General features: G+C 37.0%; 4 protein-coding genes and 1 long non-coding RNA gene across 5 annotated transcripts; 4 read left to right on the top strand and 1 right to left on the bottom strand.

Moving 5' to 3' along the window:
* The first annotated feature begins 311 nt into the window (after positions 1-311).
* On the top strand, positions 312-2,163 carry LOC113685592 (adrenocorticotropic hormone receptor). Its single transcript, XM_027203127.2, has one exon. It carries the CDS (start codon positions 681-683, stop codon positions 1,734-1,736), a length of 1,056 nt encoding a protein of 351 aa, XP_027058928.2. The 5' UTR covers positions 312-680; the 3' UTR covers positions 1,737-2,163.
* Positions 2,164-3,890: 1,727 nt separating this feature from the next.
* On the bottom strand, positions 3,891-7,594 carry LOC113685593 (acid-sensing ion channel 2-like). The gene is made up of 6 exons (XM_089196048.1): positions 6,677-7,594; positions 5,965-6,127; positions 5,783-5,842; positions 5,371-5,584; positions 4,996-5,087; positions 3,891-4,288 (listed from the first exon to the last, which is right to left on the bottom strand). The coding sequence occupies exons 1-6, from the start codon at positions 7,592-7,594 to the stop codon at positions 4,182-4,184; spliced, it is 1,554 nt and encodes a 517-aa protein (XP_089052174.1). The 3' UTR covers positions 3,891-4,181.
* Positions 5,188-8,213, top strand: LOC113685594 (uncharacterized). Its single transcript, XR_003447575.2, has 3 exons — positions 5,188-5,329; positions 5,980-6,260; positions 6,699-8,213. It is a non-coding gene; the product is annotated as an uncharacterized LOC113685594 (long non-coding RNA).
* A 1,720-nt stretch (positions 8,214-9,933) lies between these two features.
* Positions 9,934-14,869, top strand: LOC113685557 (acid-sensing ion channel 1C). The gene is made up of 6 exons (XM_027203080.2): positions 9,934-10,885; positions 11,622-11,784; positions 12,210-12,266; positions 12,517-12,751; positions 13,581-13,672; positions 13,919-14,869. Exons 1-6 carry the CDS (start codon positions 9,974-9,976, stop codon positions 14,062-14,064), a joined length of 1,605 nt encoding a protein of 534 aa, XP_027058881.2. The 5' UTR covers positions 9,934-9,973; the 3' UTR covers positions 14,065-14,869.
* Positions 14,870-15,090: 221 nt separating this feature from the next.
* On the top strand, positions 15,091-16,408 carry LOC113685598 (melanocortin receptor 4-like). Its single transcript, XM_027203131.2, has one exon. The coding sequence runs from the start codon at positions 15,241-15,243 to the stop codon at positions 16,171-16,173; it is 933 nt and encodes a 310-aa protein (XP_027058932.2). The 5' UTR covers positions 15,091-15,240; the 3' UTR covers positions 16,174-16,408.
* The last annotated feature ends 824 nt before the right edge of the window (positions 16,409-17,232 follow it).

Here is a 17,232-nt window from a genome sequence, read left to right as displayed (position 1 = left end):
TACAGCAAAGATGTAAAAATAATTGCAACACAAAATGATAAGAAAAATATCGCTCTTACACACAATCATACATCGCTACCATTTCCATGCATGAAATTCAGACGGAAATCGGGGCCAATACGATTCTCTTGTTATTCCCTCTGACCCTTTCGTGATATAAGCGCCTGTAGTGCGTGTTCCAAACGAAACATCTCGAACTTTTTTTGATTTCTGGACGACAAATGTGGGTGTTGATGATGTTTGTCCTTTATTAGGAATAAAGGATACAGATAAATAAACGTAGTTTAAAGTCGATTTGTGCATATGTCTTATCGATCACAAGCGCCGTGAATTAAGCTTTTTTCTGAATTGCATCATTCGTCCTGCGCTTATCGGCTTGAAAACAATGCAGTTCGGATTTGAGATTACATGCCTACGGCTAAGAGGAAAGAGAGGTTGATAGACAAACGGAACAAACTACAATAACACTGATGGAAATTTGACCTCTTAATTAAATAGAAGTCCGCAGCAAGAGCAACGGGGGCGCGGCACGGCGAAATAAATAACTATTTTGGCTTTTGTTCATGCACTATGAGCTCAATACGTGATCATCCACCGTGACGTTTGGCAACAGATTAAGATAGCTTCAGATATATTTCCTGTCGTCGTGTTACAACCTTCGTGCGCCAGCCAAAAAGAATATGGCGAATTTATCTAATCCAAATGATGACTTTTATCTCATGATCATTCAAGACAAGGAATACTGGTTGAGCTTAGCTGTGGTTGGATTTATTTTAGCAATTGTTATCATCGTAGGAAACTCTATTCTTTTGTTCACAACTTACAAGAATCCGCGACGCTCCCTACGTACACCGCCATCTTATTTGATCACGAATCTTAGCGTGTCAGATTTACTGCTGGGGCTAAATGTCCTCGTCGTGGCTATAAGAGATGTCTATCGATCTCAACTTCAACAGATGCCGTCTGCGATGCTTTTTAGAGCAATAATATACACAGTTGTCACGACGACTTTGTTCGTGAGCTCTTACTCGATCATAGCCATGTCACTAACTTGCGACATAGCAATCAGCAAACCGATGGAATACAAATCCATTATTACCAAGCGAAGAACCAAGATTTTTATAGCTGTGTTGTGGTTGATATCGTTAACAACGTGCATTCTTCCTGTGACAAATGTTTCGGAGGAAACGTATACCTTAATTTATCTTCATACTCACGCTACTCTGCCGGCCATTTTATTGACGGTAATCTATGTACATGTATTTCGTGCGCTTGGTAAAAGAGCTCGCGAACTGCAAGAGGGTGGCTACAACTCGATAGCTGCAAACTCACTGGAAAGGAAGCGCAATATGGCTGTCACAATCATTGTCATTCTCATGTTGTTTTTCATCACGTACATGCCTCAATATATCACTTTACACTTACTGTACTTCTGCGAATCATGCCGAGACTCCAAAACTTTTCATATGATTGACGTGGTATTGTCTCGCTTTTTGTATATCAATTCTGCTTTAAATCCCTTTGTTTACGCCTGGAGGGTTCCTAAATATCGCAGGGCATTTAGCGATTGCTGGCAGATGTGCATTGGTAGGCATATTTTTGATGGATCGAGCTCGTACATATCTTCGTTTCGCTCTACCAGAAGACAAACTGAGAAAATTGGCGTTAGCCCTAAAATTGGACGGGATAAGCCCAGAGGTGTAAGTGACCCATCTGAAATGACCAGTCAGTTTTAGAATAAATAAGATTAGGAAAAAAGGATCCCTTATGTTGACAAGAAGTCTCTGTCCTTGAGCAGTTAATTGCTGAAGATCACTAACAGAGTATTTGGCAGGAAACTTTCTTAATTTTTATGCTCTCCAATTCCAATCCGTTCCAATCTTCTTCATCTTCAGCCTTCTGTTAGCCATCTCTCTCGTTTTTGTTGTGTTTTTATTTCTTACAGGACTAATATTTTTCCGTCTTCTACAAGTTGTGACAGTTGTGGATGATGCTTATATTATAAATATTTATATGCCTTTTTTTATAAAAAATAAATTAAAACTGAAAAGCAAGGTTTAGTACGTGTTAATGTAGTGGCTAAAAGCCAACAATTATCTAAGATTTTGGTAAAAGCGGCTAGTCAAAGGGATTCTCGTTTGTCAAAATAAATAATTCTTGGACAACTTTCACAGACAATATTTTAGCTGAAATATAGAACATGCACCAAAATTTGCGAATTCATTTTGGCTAGAAACAGTTATTTCAGAAACAGATGGCCGATAAATCTTGCATAATTTCATGTGGGACTTGTTTGGTTTCACGATAGGAAAAAAAAACCAAATGGCCTTGGGCAAACAACTTCAGATTGCATTAATTCCCTCATCTTCCACTTCGTCACGGTCTGCAAATACAATAATGCTCTCACTGTACAGTGAGATCGAGCGTCATTTCCAAAAGAAGACCGGTGACAACCTTAGAAGTAGGTTATTGAAATGAATATTTGGTCTTGTTCAGAACAACTAATACTCGGCCTCTTTTGAAGTGCATTAGACTGGAACATGATCTGTTAAGAGGTCTCAAGTAGTCTGCAATCAAAGCTGAACTATTAATAACGGTTACAAAAAACACATTTTTATAAACGTCGGGATGATATTGAAAAGGTATGTGCCACCCCTGAGAAGGTAGGATTTTTAAGCTGCATTAGTCTAGTAAAAAGAATAGATTTTGACCATTTTTTTCCGTGACATCGGATATGGTTTTCAGTGGAACCACTCGAGCGTGCCATGGAAATGTTTATGTGCGTGTCTCAACTCCAGAGCCTAACCAAAATGTATCTTTCAAGCTGAATTTTCAGGTGAAGTTATCCAACTCTCGGCTTCAATAACGACACTGATGCGAAACTTGATAACCTCAGCATCATTAGCTCTACATCACTGCAATTCCTTCTTGCCTAGTTCCCACGAAACTGGCATGGGCAAACTGGGGTAGATACTGAAAAAGGTAGTTGTGTTACGTTCGAACCAAACAAACATATGATATATTTAATCACAAAGATGTTGAATAGGAGGTCTTCTCATATCCTCCTTGTACCAAAAATTAGGGTTTCCAAAAAAGCAACAACAACAATAAATAAAAGGGGGAAAAAAGTTGATAAACAAATAAATACAAACTATAAAAAAGGCAAGTAACTTAACTCCAGTACGGTAGTATTTGAGGTCAGATACATATACATACCGATTTCAAATTATCGGGGCCCTGGAAAAATTTACACATGAGTTGGTACAGGGGGAAGTGTTTTCGTCTTGTCGAGAGTGGAATTCAAAAGTTCGAGGTTTTAATCCTCGTGAGGACTAATAATTTTTTCTATCCCACGCTCGTGAAACTTAAAGGCACATTTATATATTTTTCAAAATTGTTAGTCACGCAATTCCTCTGGTCCGTTAAATGTTACTTATGAAAGAGCCTTCTTACGTTCATCCATTTACCTATTGATTTAGGAAAAAACGTTTCTTATATATATATAATTTTTTACTTTCATAAGCAGATTTGCCTTTATTGAAAAATTGCTCAGCATTTACTTAAAAGTGTCGTGAATCGACTGATTAGGAGAAAAAGAAGGTCATAAGGAACAGATGAGAAGTGAAATAGTTTCGTGTTTGCTTCTGATTGGCTGAGAGAGTGCACCTGTTACCGTGGTAACTGGTGCACAAAAGCGAAGCAAAAAAGCGAAGTAAAAACAGCACCGGAATATTTCAGCTGGCTAAATCTGTCACGTTCAAAAGTAAAAAAAACCCTGAATATATAAATTACTTTTTTTCTTTCTGAGACTCCATACATCTTTAAAACTTTATTTATTTTTTCCGAAATAACTAAGAAATGATGGAGGATTTTCAAATGGTTTTCACAAATTTATTTCTTTTGATTTACCGAGCATGTAACACACACGAACAGCTGTAGTCATACCTGAATTTTGACGAAATCTATAATCACAAAATGAAATTATTACAATCACGTGAAAAATCTCAGTTAGTTTTTTAGTTTTACCACATACGCACATACATATTTGTTCACATCTGAGCTATAGTTTCTAAATGATTATGTAATTGTGAAGAAAAAAGACGAATACAATATCTTTCATTTCATCACTATTATCAATATTAAAATCATTATCATCATTATCATTATCAATATCCGCCTTCTTATTTGCATATGTTGGACCAAATCCTTCTGATGATGAATTCCAGCAATTCAAGAACGGTGAGTATACTGATTCCAAGGAAAAGACCAAAAGTTCCACCCAAATTTGCTAGAAAACAAAAAGAGAGAATATTCATATATACCTTTTTTTGTGTTGCATGTATCTTTTATTCTGATATACCTTGTAACTCAATTTTTCATTCTGTTTGTTTCTCCTTAATCAATGCGTCATGTCTTCGGTTACTTAAAACTTTCGCGGCTCACCTGTATGGATTTCCTTGATTTTTCTTTCTTCTATATGTATAATGCGCCCATTCTTTCATTCATACATTCGCCGATTCGTTCATTTTTCATTCTTCCGTTCTGTTTATTTATTCATTCATTCATTCATACGTTCATTCGTTCGTTTATTCGTTTGGTCGTTCGTTCATTCTTTCGTTCATTCGTTCGTTCGTTCGTTCGTTCGTTCGTTCATTCTTTCGTTCATTCTTTCGTTCATTCGTTCGCTCAGTCTTTCGCTCATTCTTTCGTTCATTCATTCATTCATTCATTCGTTCGTTCATTTGTTCGTTCATTCGTTCGTTTAGTCTTTCGCTCATTCTTTCGTTCATTCATTCGTTCATTCGTTCAGTCATTCGTTCGTTCTTTCCTTCGTTCATTCGTTCGTATGTTCGTTGACTCTCTGAGATAAATAAATAGATACACGGAATTTTCAAAGACTCTTCTTCAGATTGAAATCATCTCGCTGGTTGTTACTCACTTTACAATTTATTAAGTGTAACTTCAATTATTAATCTTAACGACGACATAACTTACCAAGTAATGTCCATGCCTCGTAAGCCTTGGTCTGTGTTATTTCATCATAACTCATGTCATTGAAAAAAATATCCAGTGAAATGATGTTTTCGCTGTGAAAAGATACAGAGTTGAATTGACCCCCATCGCTATCAAGCTTTGGCTAAGAGCTCCCTATTTTTAATAACAATTTTTGTGGTCATTTTCTTCCAGGCCAGTGGTTAAAGGTAGTTGAATTGTGCAGGAAATCGGGAAAGTATCTTTGCTCTCGAAGCTATCTGTCGTGTATTTGGAATACCAAAGGGAAGTCGCTAACAAACTGCACATTCCAGAACACATGACAGAAAGAGGGAAGGTAGTTTAAAGGCATATGACGCCATATTACACGCCACTTACTCTATGTATTCCTTTTTCTCACGATCTGACAAGTTCAAGAAGTTCTCGTAGAGAAGAAAGTCCCTGGTCAAATTCACATTTGAGCTAAGTTTTTCTGCAAAGACTTCCCTCTGCAACCCAGCATAAGACAGGAATGTTTCGTATTCAGTGTGCTGGCAAGGCTCACGACAACTTTCTTCACATTTATCTCTGAACGTCGATTTTCCATATTTTCCTGCATCCAGAGAGTAAAATGACATTGTTATCAATTATGAGACTAGTATCTATAATCATCAGTTGAATTTAGATAAGATAAACTGAAGCAATAACCATCTAATATACCGATCGACGATCAACTGGCGGTTATTGAAACATTTGATACTGACAAACTGATCATGGTACTGCTTGAAACAACGTTGGAGTTGCAACTTACTGTACGTCGGGAACAGACAAAGCACTGTATCATTGGCAGCACAAAGAGGGACCTGTAAATCTGCAACAAAATAATAATAACAAAAAGAGATACACACGCCTTAACGATAAAATGTGTAAATAATAATAAGAACTTGTAGGTTACAAGTAAATTGTAACCAGAAACATACACTAAAATATCACCTCTATATTCCACAGGTCGGCAACCACATCTTGCGATGACAAACTGCCCCAAGCACTGCATTAAACAGCCAGGCTTGGAATATGAATTATCGGTGTTATGCAGCTTTTCCAGTTTTCTATTCTTAATGCAGCTAGTTACGTACGGATATTCTAAGTTTACTATCTGAAAAAAAGAAAACATGTGAACTTAAATTTTGGAGTGGAAGAGAGAAAACCGTGTAGAGTCATTCTGAAGATCTCTCGTCTTACGATTCTGCTCTTTCAACCGAAAAAAGGAAGCAAAGGTGGTTGGAAAAGTAAGTGACAAACCCATATTTCTACGCAAAGCCTTAGTTATAGCATCATGAAAATTTGAATCAAGTATGGTATATGATTTTTGAGAGTCGATTGCAAAAATGGTAACACCGAAGAAGCGTTTAGTTATAATAAACGATGGGACCCTACGGCCTTATGGGTCGCAGTGAGTGATGGAAGCCATCCAAGTTTTCCTTGAAGGAAAAGATTATCATAAAGCAAATTTTACATGAATAATGAAGAAGTGAATTATTGCAGTTTAAATGCATCTGTGGGAACATTTCTCATAAAGCCTCTGGGTCTCATCGTTCGTGGATAATGCCTTTTTTAGTTCTCAACATTTATGAAATCGAGTGTATACGTGACTTACTAATCTTAAAATCAATGGTTGAATAGAATAGGTTTTTTTTAATCAAACCTTTTTCCTTTTTATTGAGCAGAGAGTTCGAACACCTGGCTGCACGAAGAATCCAAACTGTTCCATAAAAGGAAATGTTCTCTGATCATGAATAAGAACTGTGAGCCCCACAAAGGGGTTGAGAGGATTTTCCAAATAACTTTCTCTTTCAATGTTCAACAACAGCCTCAATCCGTTCAGCTGCCCGGCCATGGTGGCGTTTATTACAGGATTACCGTTCTGGCCTGAGTTAAAAGTGTAACATCGACCATACGTGGAGCTTATAAACTGGATAAAGTTTTCAGGGCCACATGCTGTCTCATCTATCAAACAAGAGTTGAATGTTGGCCCTGGAAGGAGCATTTCTTCGATTTCATGACTGAAGAGATTCAGGAAGAAAATATTCGGAACTTCGCCATAAAATCGCCAGAACAACTCCTGGTGCTGAGTCTTTGTCTCATTGTGAAAGACATCCTTTGAACGGGCTAACAATTTGGCGATAACGTCGCGCTTTGCGTCGATTGTCTCCATGGACAAGTTTTTTTCAATCTGGTAACTCCGGTATCTTCGAAGGTTGAAGAGATTCAAGTTACAAAGTGTGACAGCGGGAAAAGGCAAACTAGTATCACACTTTGGTGTAATTTTCGTAATTTTGGTGTTAAATGGTCGCTGGTAATAAAATATGACACCCGCGTAAATTTGAAAGAAGCAATAACCAGAGCTTAATATTAGAAGAACTGTCCAAAATCCTCTTCGGAAAACATTTTTGCTTAACAAGAAACGAGCTCCGTGCATTGATGTGTCCTCTACAAAGGATCTGAACGTTTCAGATTTAGGTTGGCTGTCGTCCTTTACGTTTCCGTTATCATTCACCGAGGCGATCGCATGAGCAGTTTCTTCAGTATTTTGCATCCTGTTACCTTTAGGTACAACCGCCATTTTGTTTCGATCTTTCTAAAAGCACATAGATTTATGACTTAATCCTCCGCTCGACTTTCCTTATTAAGTATCGCAGACTGATCAAATAGACTGCATAGGCCGATTTCAATAGCATGACATCTTTTACTAGTTATTAGCGAGCGTTTTGAATTATTAATGAAATTCAAGAAAAATTGAGTATTGTTGACAGTTCATGACATTTTTAACCTTGATGCTAAAAATTCTTATTTGAAAAGTATGTTATTTTCTCCTTTTTCAAGTAAAATTTAGGAAAGATGAAAATAATAAAACCTTTTCTTCAAAACAAATAAAGAAGTCAATTAAAAAAGCCTTACTCTAACACCAAGTGGTAGAGTTTTATGAAGGTGGACGAAGAAATTCACGGTACTTAAAAATATACAAAAGCTACGATGCCACCGCGGGTGCATAACCTAACTCTTTAGAATTTGCATGAAAATACAGACGAACAGCACTTTGCCTATCAGGACAAAAACAAAGAAAGAGGAGTTAAAAGCAATTTCGACTTATCATTGTTGGTACCGTAGTATAATCATAGTAGGTAAGGAACATTAGGCGATCCGTGGGATGTAAAGGAATAAAACTAAAGTTTTAAAAAGTATAATCATTGTTGTGGTTATTGTTCCCTTCATCAAGAGATTGAAATTTAATTTTATCATCCTGAGAGAAAAAAATCGTTTGGATTAAATGTGTCATTGCATTTTTTTTGTTTGGTTTTTTGTTTTGCTGTGATTATGTTGAGGCATCAACTTTTGGCTATTGTCAAAACATTGTCGTGGTTTTTTCACCTTTCTCTTCCGACTTTTGATATCTGTTATAAGATGAGAGCAAGGTCGCTCCTTTAAATTCGAAAACTTGGAAAGTGAGACTTCATAAGTCACTTGCCTCAAGCTCGTGGTTTTACAAACTTTTCTTGCGTTCTCCCAACAGCCTGCATGGATTCTGACGGGGATGAATAAAACACACAACTGAGATGAGTTAACCTTTTTTCAAATAAATATCGAGATTTTTTTCGTTCTCGAAATGTAATCATTTTCCCTGTTGCGTCCTGTTGCGTATCAACAATAATACTCGCATATCAAACTGAGGCTACTTGTGGTCCTGGGGTGAACTCTGACAACTTTCACTTGAAAATAACTTATTTGAAACGTAAACAAAACATCTACGCTGAAATTGAATTGCAATAATTTCCTTTATGATAATAAATATTGGCGCTTTCTGATTGGTGATTACATATGTAATACCATGTACTTAGGCATCAATTTTTCAAATGGACGCGCGCAATTTTTGTCTGTGATTTTCTGAAGAACAAACACATAAAATGAGACAACGAGAAGTTGCTTTGATAATTCGAGGACTAATCGCAATGTTTCAAATAAATGATGATTTTTCAAAAGAAATGTTTTAAACAATGGTCCCTCCAATAGAAAATAAAACATACCGCCGTATAAAATCATGGAAAACGTGTTCATAGTTTGTAATTAGCTACCCAGAAGTAAAATTTTATAGGGAGCTTTATCATATAAACTACGGTTTTCTTCATTTCTTCTGTCGGTAAGGACGAATCAATGAATGGGAATTTTGTAACTTAAAAATTACGCCCATAATTGTTTTTGTAATCATGATTCAACGCATTTTTCCATCTTGAGCCTTAGCGCCAACCCACTGTGCGATTTTTATTCTAGAATTTGTCGATTCGTTTATTTTCATTCATTAAAATAGTCGGCTTTTCTTGTCTGTAAAGGGCTATTGTGTTTATATGATAAACAAAATAATACATAGTTGCTTGTAGATATGGAATTTCTCTTCTCATATTCAACTCGACATCCCACTCAGTCGATACTCTCACTCGTGAGCTATTGAATTAAATACTCGAAAAGAAAAACCATATCTACGCGCGCCCATATATTATTGTATATTTACTTGTGCTTCTCTCAGAATTATTTAACAGTATTTGTATATGGCTCCCCATCCACCCCTCCCCCCTCCCCCCTTTGCTGTTGTCAGCCGATTATAGTAATTTCGAATTCGCTGTTAGTTACAAAGCGTGTCGTTAGTTCAACTATCTGCTATATCGTGTTTGTGTTAGAAAGTGATTTTCTGCTTGATGCCTAACAAATAAAACTGGGCTGGATTTACAGTGTGTGAGGACGTTCTGAGTTCAGTCAGTAAAATGAAAACAAATTTAATTAAGCAGACCACCTGCTTCTAAAGGAAGCAATACTTCAATCGGCGTGTATCAAAAACAAACAGCTCTTTCGACCCGTTGGAGCCATAATAATTTGTTATATGCAAATTATAGTCCTTGGCATAATCTACACGAAGTGTAAATGAATATCGTTTTTGTGAGTGTCATTTGAGATGTTTTGGAACACGAAAACTAACTCCGTTCATCACGATCTTAGTCCCGACGCTCAGAGGACCACAAAAGATGAAACTGGTGTCAATGAAGCAATTAACAAAAATGTTAACGGAAGAATTGAAACATTCAAAGGCTTTCTTCTTGATACAACTTTGCATGGAGCTCGTTTCATGCATTCTGAAAGTTTGGTGAGGCGTTTTGCTTGGACTATATTGCTATCGGTATCACTCGGATTTTGCAACTACATGGCATACGGGACCTTGAGGGACTATTTTGACAGACCATTTAACACTCGAACTTCGTCGCGGAGCTCTCCTAAAAATGGCTTAACTTTCCCTGCCGTCACTCTGTGCAATTTTAACCCGCTGAATGTTAACAGAGTAATACATTTTGAAAATGCAAGCCATGACATTGAGGAGGTAAAAAGACTTAAACAGATTTCCAAAGTCCTTACACTCTCAAACGAGGCCTTCACGGACGGTTTTCTTAACAAATTCTCGGATATCTTGAGTCGTGAAAATCTGGAGAGCTTTCTGAGACTATACAGTCATCAAATGGAAGACATGCTTCTTCCAAACTTTCCACCCACATTTTTTTCATGCTCGTTCGGTGGACTGGTGTGCGGGCCAGAGAATTTTACCTCGTTCGCGAGTTTCTTGTTTGGTCAATGTCATACTTTCAACTTGGCCCAGAATGGACGCCCATTGTTGAATGCTACAGTAGCTGGTCGCAGAAGTGGTTTGAGGCTTCTTCTGAATACACAACGCGATAGTTACATTGATAATCCAAGTAGTCCCTTAGTTGGAATAACTGTCCTGGTACATGACAGTTACAATTTTTCGTTTATGGATGAGTATGGTTTTGCAGTTGAACCAGGGACTCACACATTTTGCTCCATTAAGATGAAAAAGGTGAGAACGCTCTAATAACCCCTGGAAAATTCCTTACCTCCTTCTTGTGTAATTTTGATATTCTTCAACAATTCTCTCTTTAAAATGAACCAGGTAATAAATATATATGTAAAAGGGTGTAAAGAAATCGTTATGCTGCGTCGGCAAGAGAGTAAAACTCTTGGTTGGTAGTCAACAAGACTTGTTGACCGTGGGAAAGCAAGCTGCCCTAGCCAATTTTGAAAAGCTAATGTATTGCGCATTATTCTTCCGGGTTATAACCGCACCGGATTAAGTCAACATAAAGGCCAATAGGAATTGAAATATCAGAGGACAAGCGATCTGCAAATGTTGTTCACATTCAAAGACATTTGCATTACAAACGAATCCCTGAAAGTCTTTTCAATTAAATATTATACTCTCTTGAATAGAAATTCACCCACATTTCGCTAAATCAGCCTTGGTGATTACCAAAGATAGAAAAGATAATGTAGCTTATTAAAGTTTTAAAATTACAGCTTTAGATTTGAATCAGATAAAACTTTACAAGGATTCAAACAATTACGTAATGAAATCGTCTACGTGCGCAATTGTTGTAGAAAAAAAACTTTCGCTGAGTCTGTTAGTTCTGCAAATAGGGACGTGATATTTAAGAACATTTCCCAGATCAAAGCTACATATATTTGGCTCTGGCTGATGTCACCAATATGTCTATGTCACCAAGAAATTTCCTAAACCCAGTTAACACATTTTACAGGTAACTAATTTGCCTGAACCTTATGCCACTAACTGCACACAAAGAAGACTAGAGATGTTCCGCAGCGGGAAGTCATTTGCATATTCTAAGCCGGCTTGCCTCATGCAATGTCGCAATAAGTTTGTGATAAAAAAGTGCCAATGTACCATGCTGGAGTTTCACGGTAAGATAAAATAGAAAAAAATTTGATTAATGTGACCTCAATGTAAGTTGCTCAAAAATATTTTAGGTTGAACTTTTAGGGTTTGGTGTCTACTTCGGAATTGTATTTACTTTGTTAAAAAAAAGTTTACAATACATTTTGTGAAAAAGTAGTCAACGCGTCTAAGAACGTCAAAGAGTATTATTGCATTGCCTGACACAGGTTTCTGGCTCATTTTGTCTTACAACTGCACTCTGCAAGGTTACTTACTCTTCTCATTATCTATCACGAGATAGATCGCGTTTCGTAGCCAATCAAGATGCAGCTTTTGTGATAGATCACTGGTAAAATTAGCCACGAGGTTTTTACTAATCCATGACTTCTTTAAAGAAAGAATCATCATATTATCCTATCTGAAACATGTCACGTCCATATTTTTTCATCAGCAAACGCTCCTGTTTGTGCGCCAAATGACACAGTAATTTGTGTTCTTCCTACTCTTGGTGAGTTGAAAGTATCACTGTGGGATAACCTTATAAAATTACATGATTATGCAATTGCATGTATTAGGCTTTGTTACTTCTTACCTATATATGTCATTTTCTTACACTGATTGCTGCAGACAATCCCCCTTTGAATCGAAATGTTACACTTGTTCAAGCAGATGCAAGTTTTACCCATTTTTGATAAGAATAGTGCAAAGGCAACCACAGTTTTATCAGTTCTCTCAGATTTCTAACTTCTAACTTACAGAAAAATTTAGCTCATCCAAAGATGGCTATCGATGTGAGCAGGATTGTCCTCAGCCTTGCAGTCACGTGGAGTACGAGACATCTCTGTCGTACGCTGGACTTCAGAAGGATTTGTTTGTGGATTATCTTTCGTTATTGTTCAATGGCACTACTAACAGGACAATATCTACTATGTTACAACACACATATCGGCCATTTCTCAACATGACCAAATCAGAGAAGCATAAATATATAGAGTAAGTCCCCTGAAGTTTATGTTTCATTTTCCTCTGTGTAGTCTTGGATCTTAAATTGCTTTCAATAGTTCGCTCTATGATTGTTCCTGAAAACCAGTGCAATTCTCTCAATTTATGAGGTGTGCTAGAAAACAAAACAATCACGACTCAGTCACGTGCATTTTCCCTCGCCCCACGACTTTGAGTAGTTATTTACTGTAAATAACCATTTCCCCCTGTGACATTTTATGTCACTTTGAGTCGCCTCTGTGATTATCTTCTTGATTAATTTTCCCGAGTTCCACCCGAGTAACCAATTTTAAGAACAATGATGGCTAGACTAGATAGATTATCAATGTTCGTATTTTAAACGTAATCATTTAAATTTTTCCCAAACGTGTTTGGTGCATTTCCCGCTAATTGGACAGTTGGCTGTAATCGTACACCCGTCATCGGACAGTTAGAGCAGCCAATCATACTTAGTCCTTACAGCCAAATCTACCAATTAAAGAATTGATCACAATAACCATAGAAGGAACCATTTATCCTCTATGAAATTCCCAAAATTGAGGAATTTTTTACTTTAGTCATTGTCTCTACCGGAGGTATTTGTCTTAAATGTATTTGTTAACGTTGTTTTCGGAAATTGTAACAGTTTTGATGAATTGGCCACAGGACTTCATGTCGTTCCATTCTGTCTGTAACCACACTCGTGATTGTCGAATTGGACTCCCGCTTCGCGGTTGTCCGATTTCGTGAATCACTCGTATGATCTCAGACCAAATTGGACTCCACTCGATCGTAATCACTATTAATGATTAACCAACTTTTTTAAAAATGATTTTCACAGCAACAATATTATTTCTTTGGACATCTATTTCAAAGACTTGAACTACGATGTGTTGGAACAGGTTCCCATGTACGAGGTCTGGGGACTGTTTGGTAGGTATCAACATTCATCTTGTTTTAGATCTGTTACTGATAGGGCTCCTGTTAGGGTAAAATACTTTCATAAAAAACGATGCATGAAGTGTTTGGTAGCCGTAAAATACTCGACCGAAAATGCGTTTATTTTTTAATCTCACTGATTAAATCAATCTCTCCGAATGATGATGATGAAATCTGTTGTAGCTATGGAACACTCGTGACTAGTTTTTGTTTAACGATTTCATTTTGAACATTCCACAGCGAGTCTCGGTGGAAACTATGGTCTATTTCTGGGAATAAGTGCTCTAACAGTTTGCGAATTCCTCGACTTTGGCATCAGAAAGTTTTGCCACAAGATTTTGTCTGAGAGGAAGAAAAGGAGGCGACAGGAAAAGTATCCAACATAAATCGCTTGAGTAAATAAAGTTAACTACTTTAAGCATTGCGAGAATCCAGGATCTACGATCGCTTTGGCGTATCACAGCGATATTTTGACACTTAAAGGCGAGGCATCAAAAACGCAGATTGGCGTCGTGTCGGAAATTGCATGTCCTATGGAAGTATAATTCTCCGGGGTAACCAATCCCCACCCCTCCCATCCCCATCCCCTTTGCTAAAGTTCGAAGCATTTTAATAAATCCTGGATCCGCCCCAGATGCAATGAATTTTATCTTGGACATTTTTCGGGGACGGCAATGGTTCAGTAAATCAAATTCCTTACCTGCAGTTATATAAAAAGTGTTGTTCTTAAATAGAACCAAACAATCTTCCGCTCCCTGCAACAGCTAAACATGCTTTAAAGCTAGTGGATATAGTCTGAATTTTTCTTTCTCCAGGTAATTTAATTATGTAGATAAAGGGCAATCTAGTAAAAGCAAAATCCGTAAAACTGCCATGCTAAACGGTAACTAGCAGCCACACTAATGTAAATAAATTACAAAGCTCTACTTTAATTTGACTTTTTCACGTAATAGATTTCAGTATCTCCCTGCATTAATCCTAATAGAAAATATAAAAAATAAATTTACCGTATTTATTTTATTTTAAGATGATTTCTGTACCGAAAGCGTTAATGGTTTTTCCTGCGTAATTACGAAAATGACAGATGTCGAAGATAACTGCCTCTGTAAGTGGTTTTTAATTTTTCTCACCACTTCATCAAAGAAAGCAGCTGGAAGAACGTATAACAATAAAATAATTAATCTGGGGAAATAGCCACATGTTAAAAGGGGTGTAATTTTTCAGTCGGGTTCCAAAAGCAATGTAGGGATGCATTAATTTGCTTTTTTATATTTTTGTTCTGAGCCAAGCAGAAACAAAAATATGTGACATTTTCCTTCAAGCTGATTGGCTGAGGTGATTACCTAAGTTTTTGTTAAAGGTCACTTTACCATCCAAGGAAAATCTTCACCCTGGCTTCCGTTTGCTATCTAAGCAGATAAAAATACTCAAAGAGAGGAAATTCAGGCAGTGTTTCTAGAAAGAGAGGATCTTAAAGACGGCTGAAACTGCCTTGAACATATTCAATTTTGGCCAGTGATTGAAAAAGAGAAAGAAAGACTTTCATTTCAGTGTGAGAGAAGATGTCTTCTTGTGCTAACACATCATGCACTGTGCAAGAGTTCATTTGCCATGGACTCCTTGTTGAGGTTCTTCATGAAAATCCAGAGCTGCTCATTTTCAATATGTCGTTTCAGATACTGAACAGCATTGCAGCCACGTTTGGAAATGTTTTGGCGTTGCTCGCAATATGGCGCACACCCTCGCTTCATTCTCCGTCCAACACACTTTTGTTTGGCTTGGCCGTGTCCAATTTGGGTGTTGCATGTTTGGCTCAACCTTTGCACGTCGTATTCCAGGTATCGATGTATCGGGATGATCGAGATGTAAAGTCATGTGCGATGAATATTACAGGATTTTTTCTAAACGTCTTCTTCAGTATGGTGACACTCCTAACAATGACTTTGATAAGCATTGACAGATATTTAGCCATATCTCTGCATCTACGATATCGTGAGATCGTCACGATCACTAAAATAAGAATCCTTCTTTGTTTTTTATGGGCAGTAGGATGCGCTGCTGCGACGGTGTCTTTTTCGACTTTCGAGATATTTCAGTGGACTGTAGTCGCTCTAGAGTTGTTCTGTCTCTCAGTTGTGTTTTATACTTGGATTAGAATCCATAAAATTGTCAGACGACATCGAGCTCAGATTCAGCAACAACAAATTCAAATTGAAAACCAGCCGTTTAATATGTTGAAATTTAGAAAATCTACGTTGAGTTGCAAGCTCCTGATATTCGTTTATTGGTTTTGCTATCTTCCTCAATTCATTTGTCTTATTTTTTTAAAATTTAACAGGGAAAAGAACAGCTTCTTGGCCCTTTTTATAAGCTGCACTGCTGTAGTACTAAACTCTTCATTAAATCCTCTCATTTATTTCTTGAGGCAGGAAGACATGCGGACATCCGTTAAGCAAATATTAAGATCAATAACTCGCTGCCGAGAACAACATTAGACTCTCTCAGTAAGACCCTTGAGATCGATGCATGGAATTGAAATATAATTTTTTCGAGCAAATCTGTCAATCGTTTGACGAAAATTAATTTTCTCTGTCATGACAAATTAACTTTCAGTTAAACTAGAATATTTAAACGTTCAAGTACCATTCCTTGTGACTTGGCGTCTCACGATTGCTCACAGAAAAGGCAAGACTGCATATTAATTGATCAAGCGAATTGAAAATATAGATCATATATGTATGACAAATGACTTTTCTATAAGTTTATTTGCTTTTTCATGGGGTACTTTTGGCAAAATCAAATAGAAAGAAAATAGAAAGGGCATAATATAAACAGCTTGATTTTTTTAAGCTTATTTACATGATTTCAAGTCAGTTCAAATGGACGGAAAAACGTCGAAGGTTGGTTTCTTACAAGCAAACATTCTCTACTCCGGTAGGAAATCAAGTTCAATGCAAGAATGAGAGAAATATCAAAAAAATGAATGTGCTTAATGTCGTTAGCTGCGTACTTTGATTTTCGGCTATTTCTTGACCAAATCTGCAAAAAAGAAAAAAGGAAAAAGGAAAAAAAACCAGGAAAAAAGAAAGAAAAGTAAAGAAACTGAGCATAAAAAACGAATTTACATTCGTTTCCAGTACAGTGTTTTATCGGTTCTTTGATCCTTTTTGATGTCTTTTTTGTGGGTCTGTTATCTGCCGTCTTTGTCTCCTTTGTTTAATAGCAACAGTACATTACAAATCATTAAGGAATTTGCCAAATTTACCGAGGCTTCGGAAGGAACTGAATTGAATTTTACCTGATATAACTTTACCAGGCTCCTTGAAATACGAATTCTTAAGCATTTCCATGAACTCTCCCGAGGAGCCAAAATTCTAGGTTCCTGTTAACAGTTTTGGGAAATAAAATACTTCTTGTAAAACCCCGAACCGCAAAGCAAGATGGGTACAATTCGACATTTCATTTAGGCTGGGGATGGTCAGGTGCACATACATGATTCTGTTCCTCTTCTGAATCCAGACTGTAGTAATTATATGGAAGAATGAGAAAGACTA

Source organism: Pocillopora damicornis, chromosome 2 (genome assembly GCF_964200805.1).
Source record: "Pocillopora damicornis chromosome 2, jaPocDami1.2, whole genome shotgun sequence".
NCBI lineage: Eukaryota > Metazoa > Cnidaria > Anthozoa > Scleractinia > Pocilloporidae > Pocillopora > Pocillopora damicornis.
This window is presented reverse-complemented; position numbering and strand designations above follow the sequence as displayed.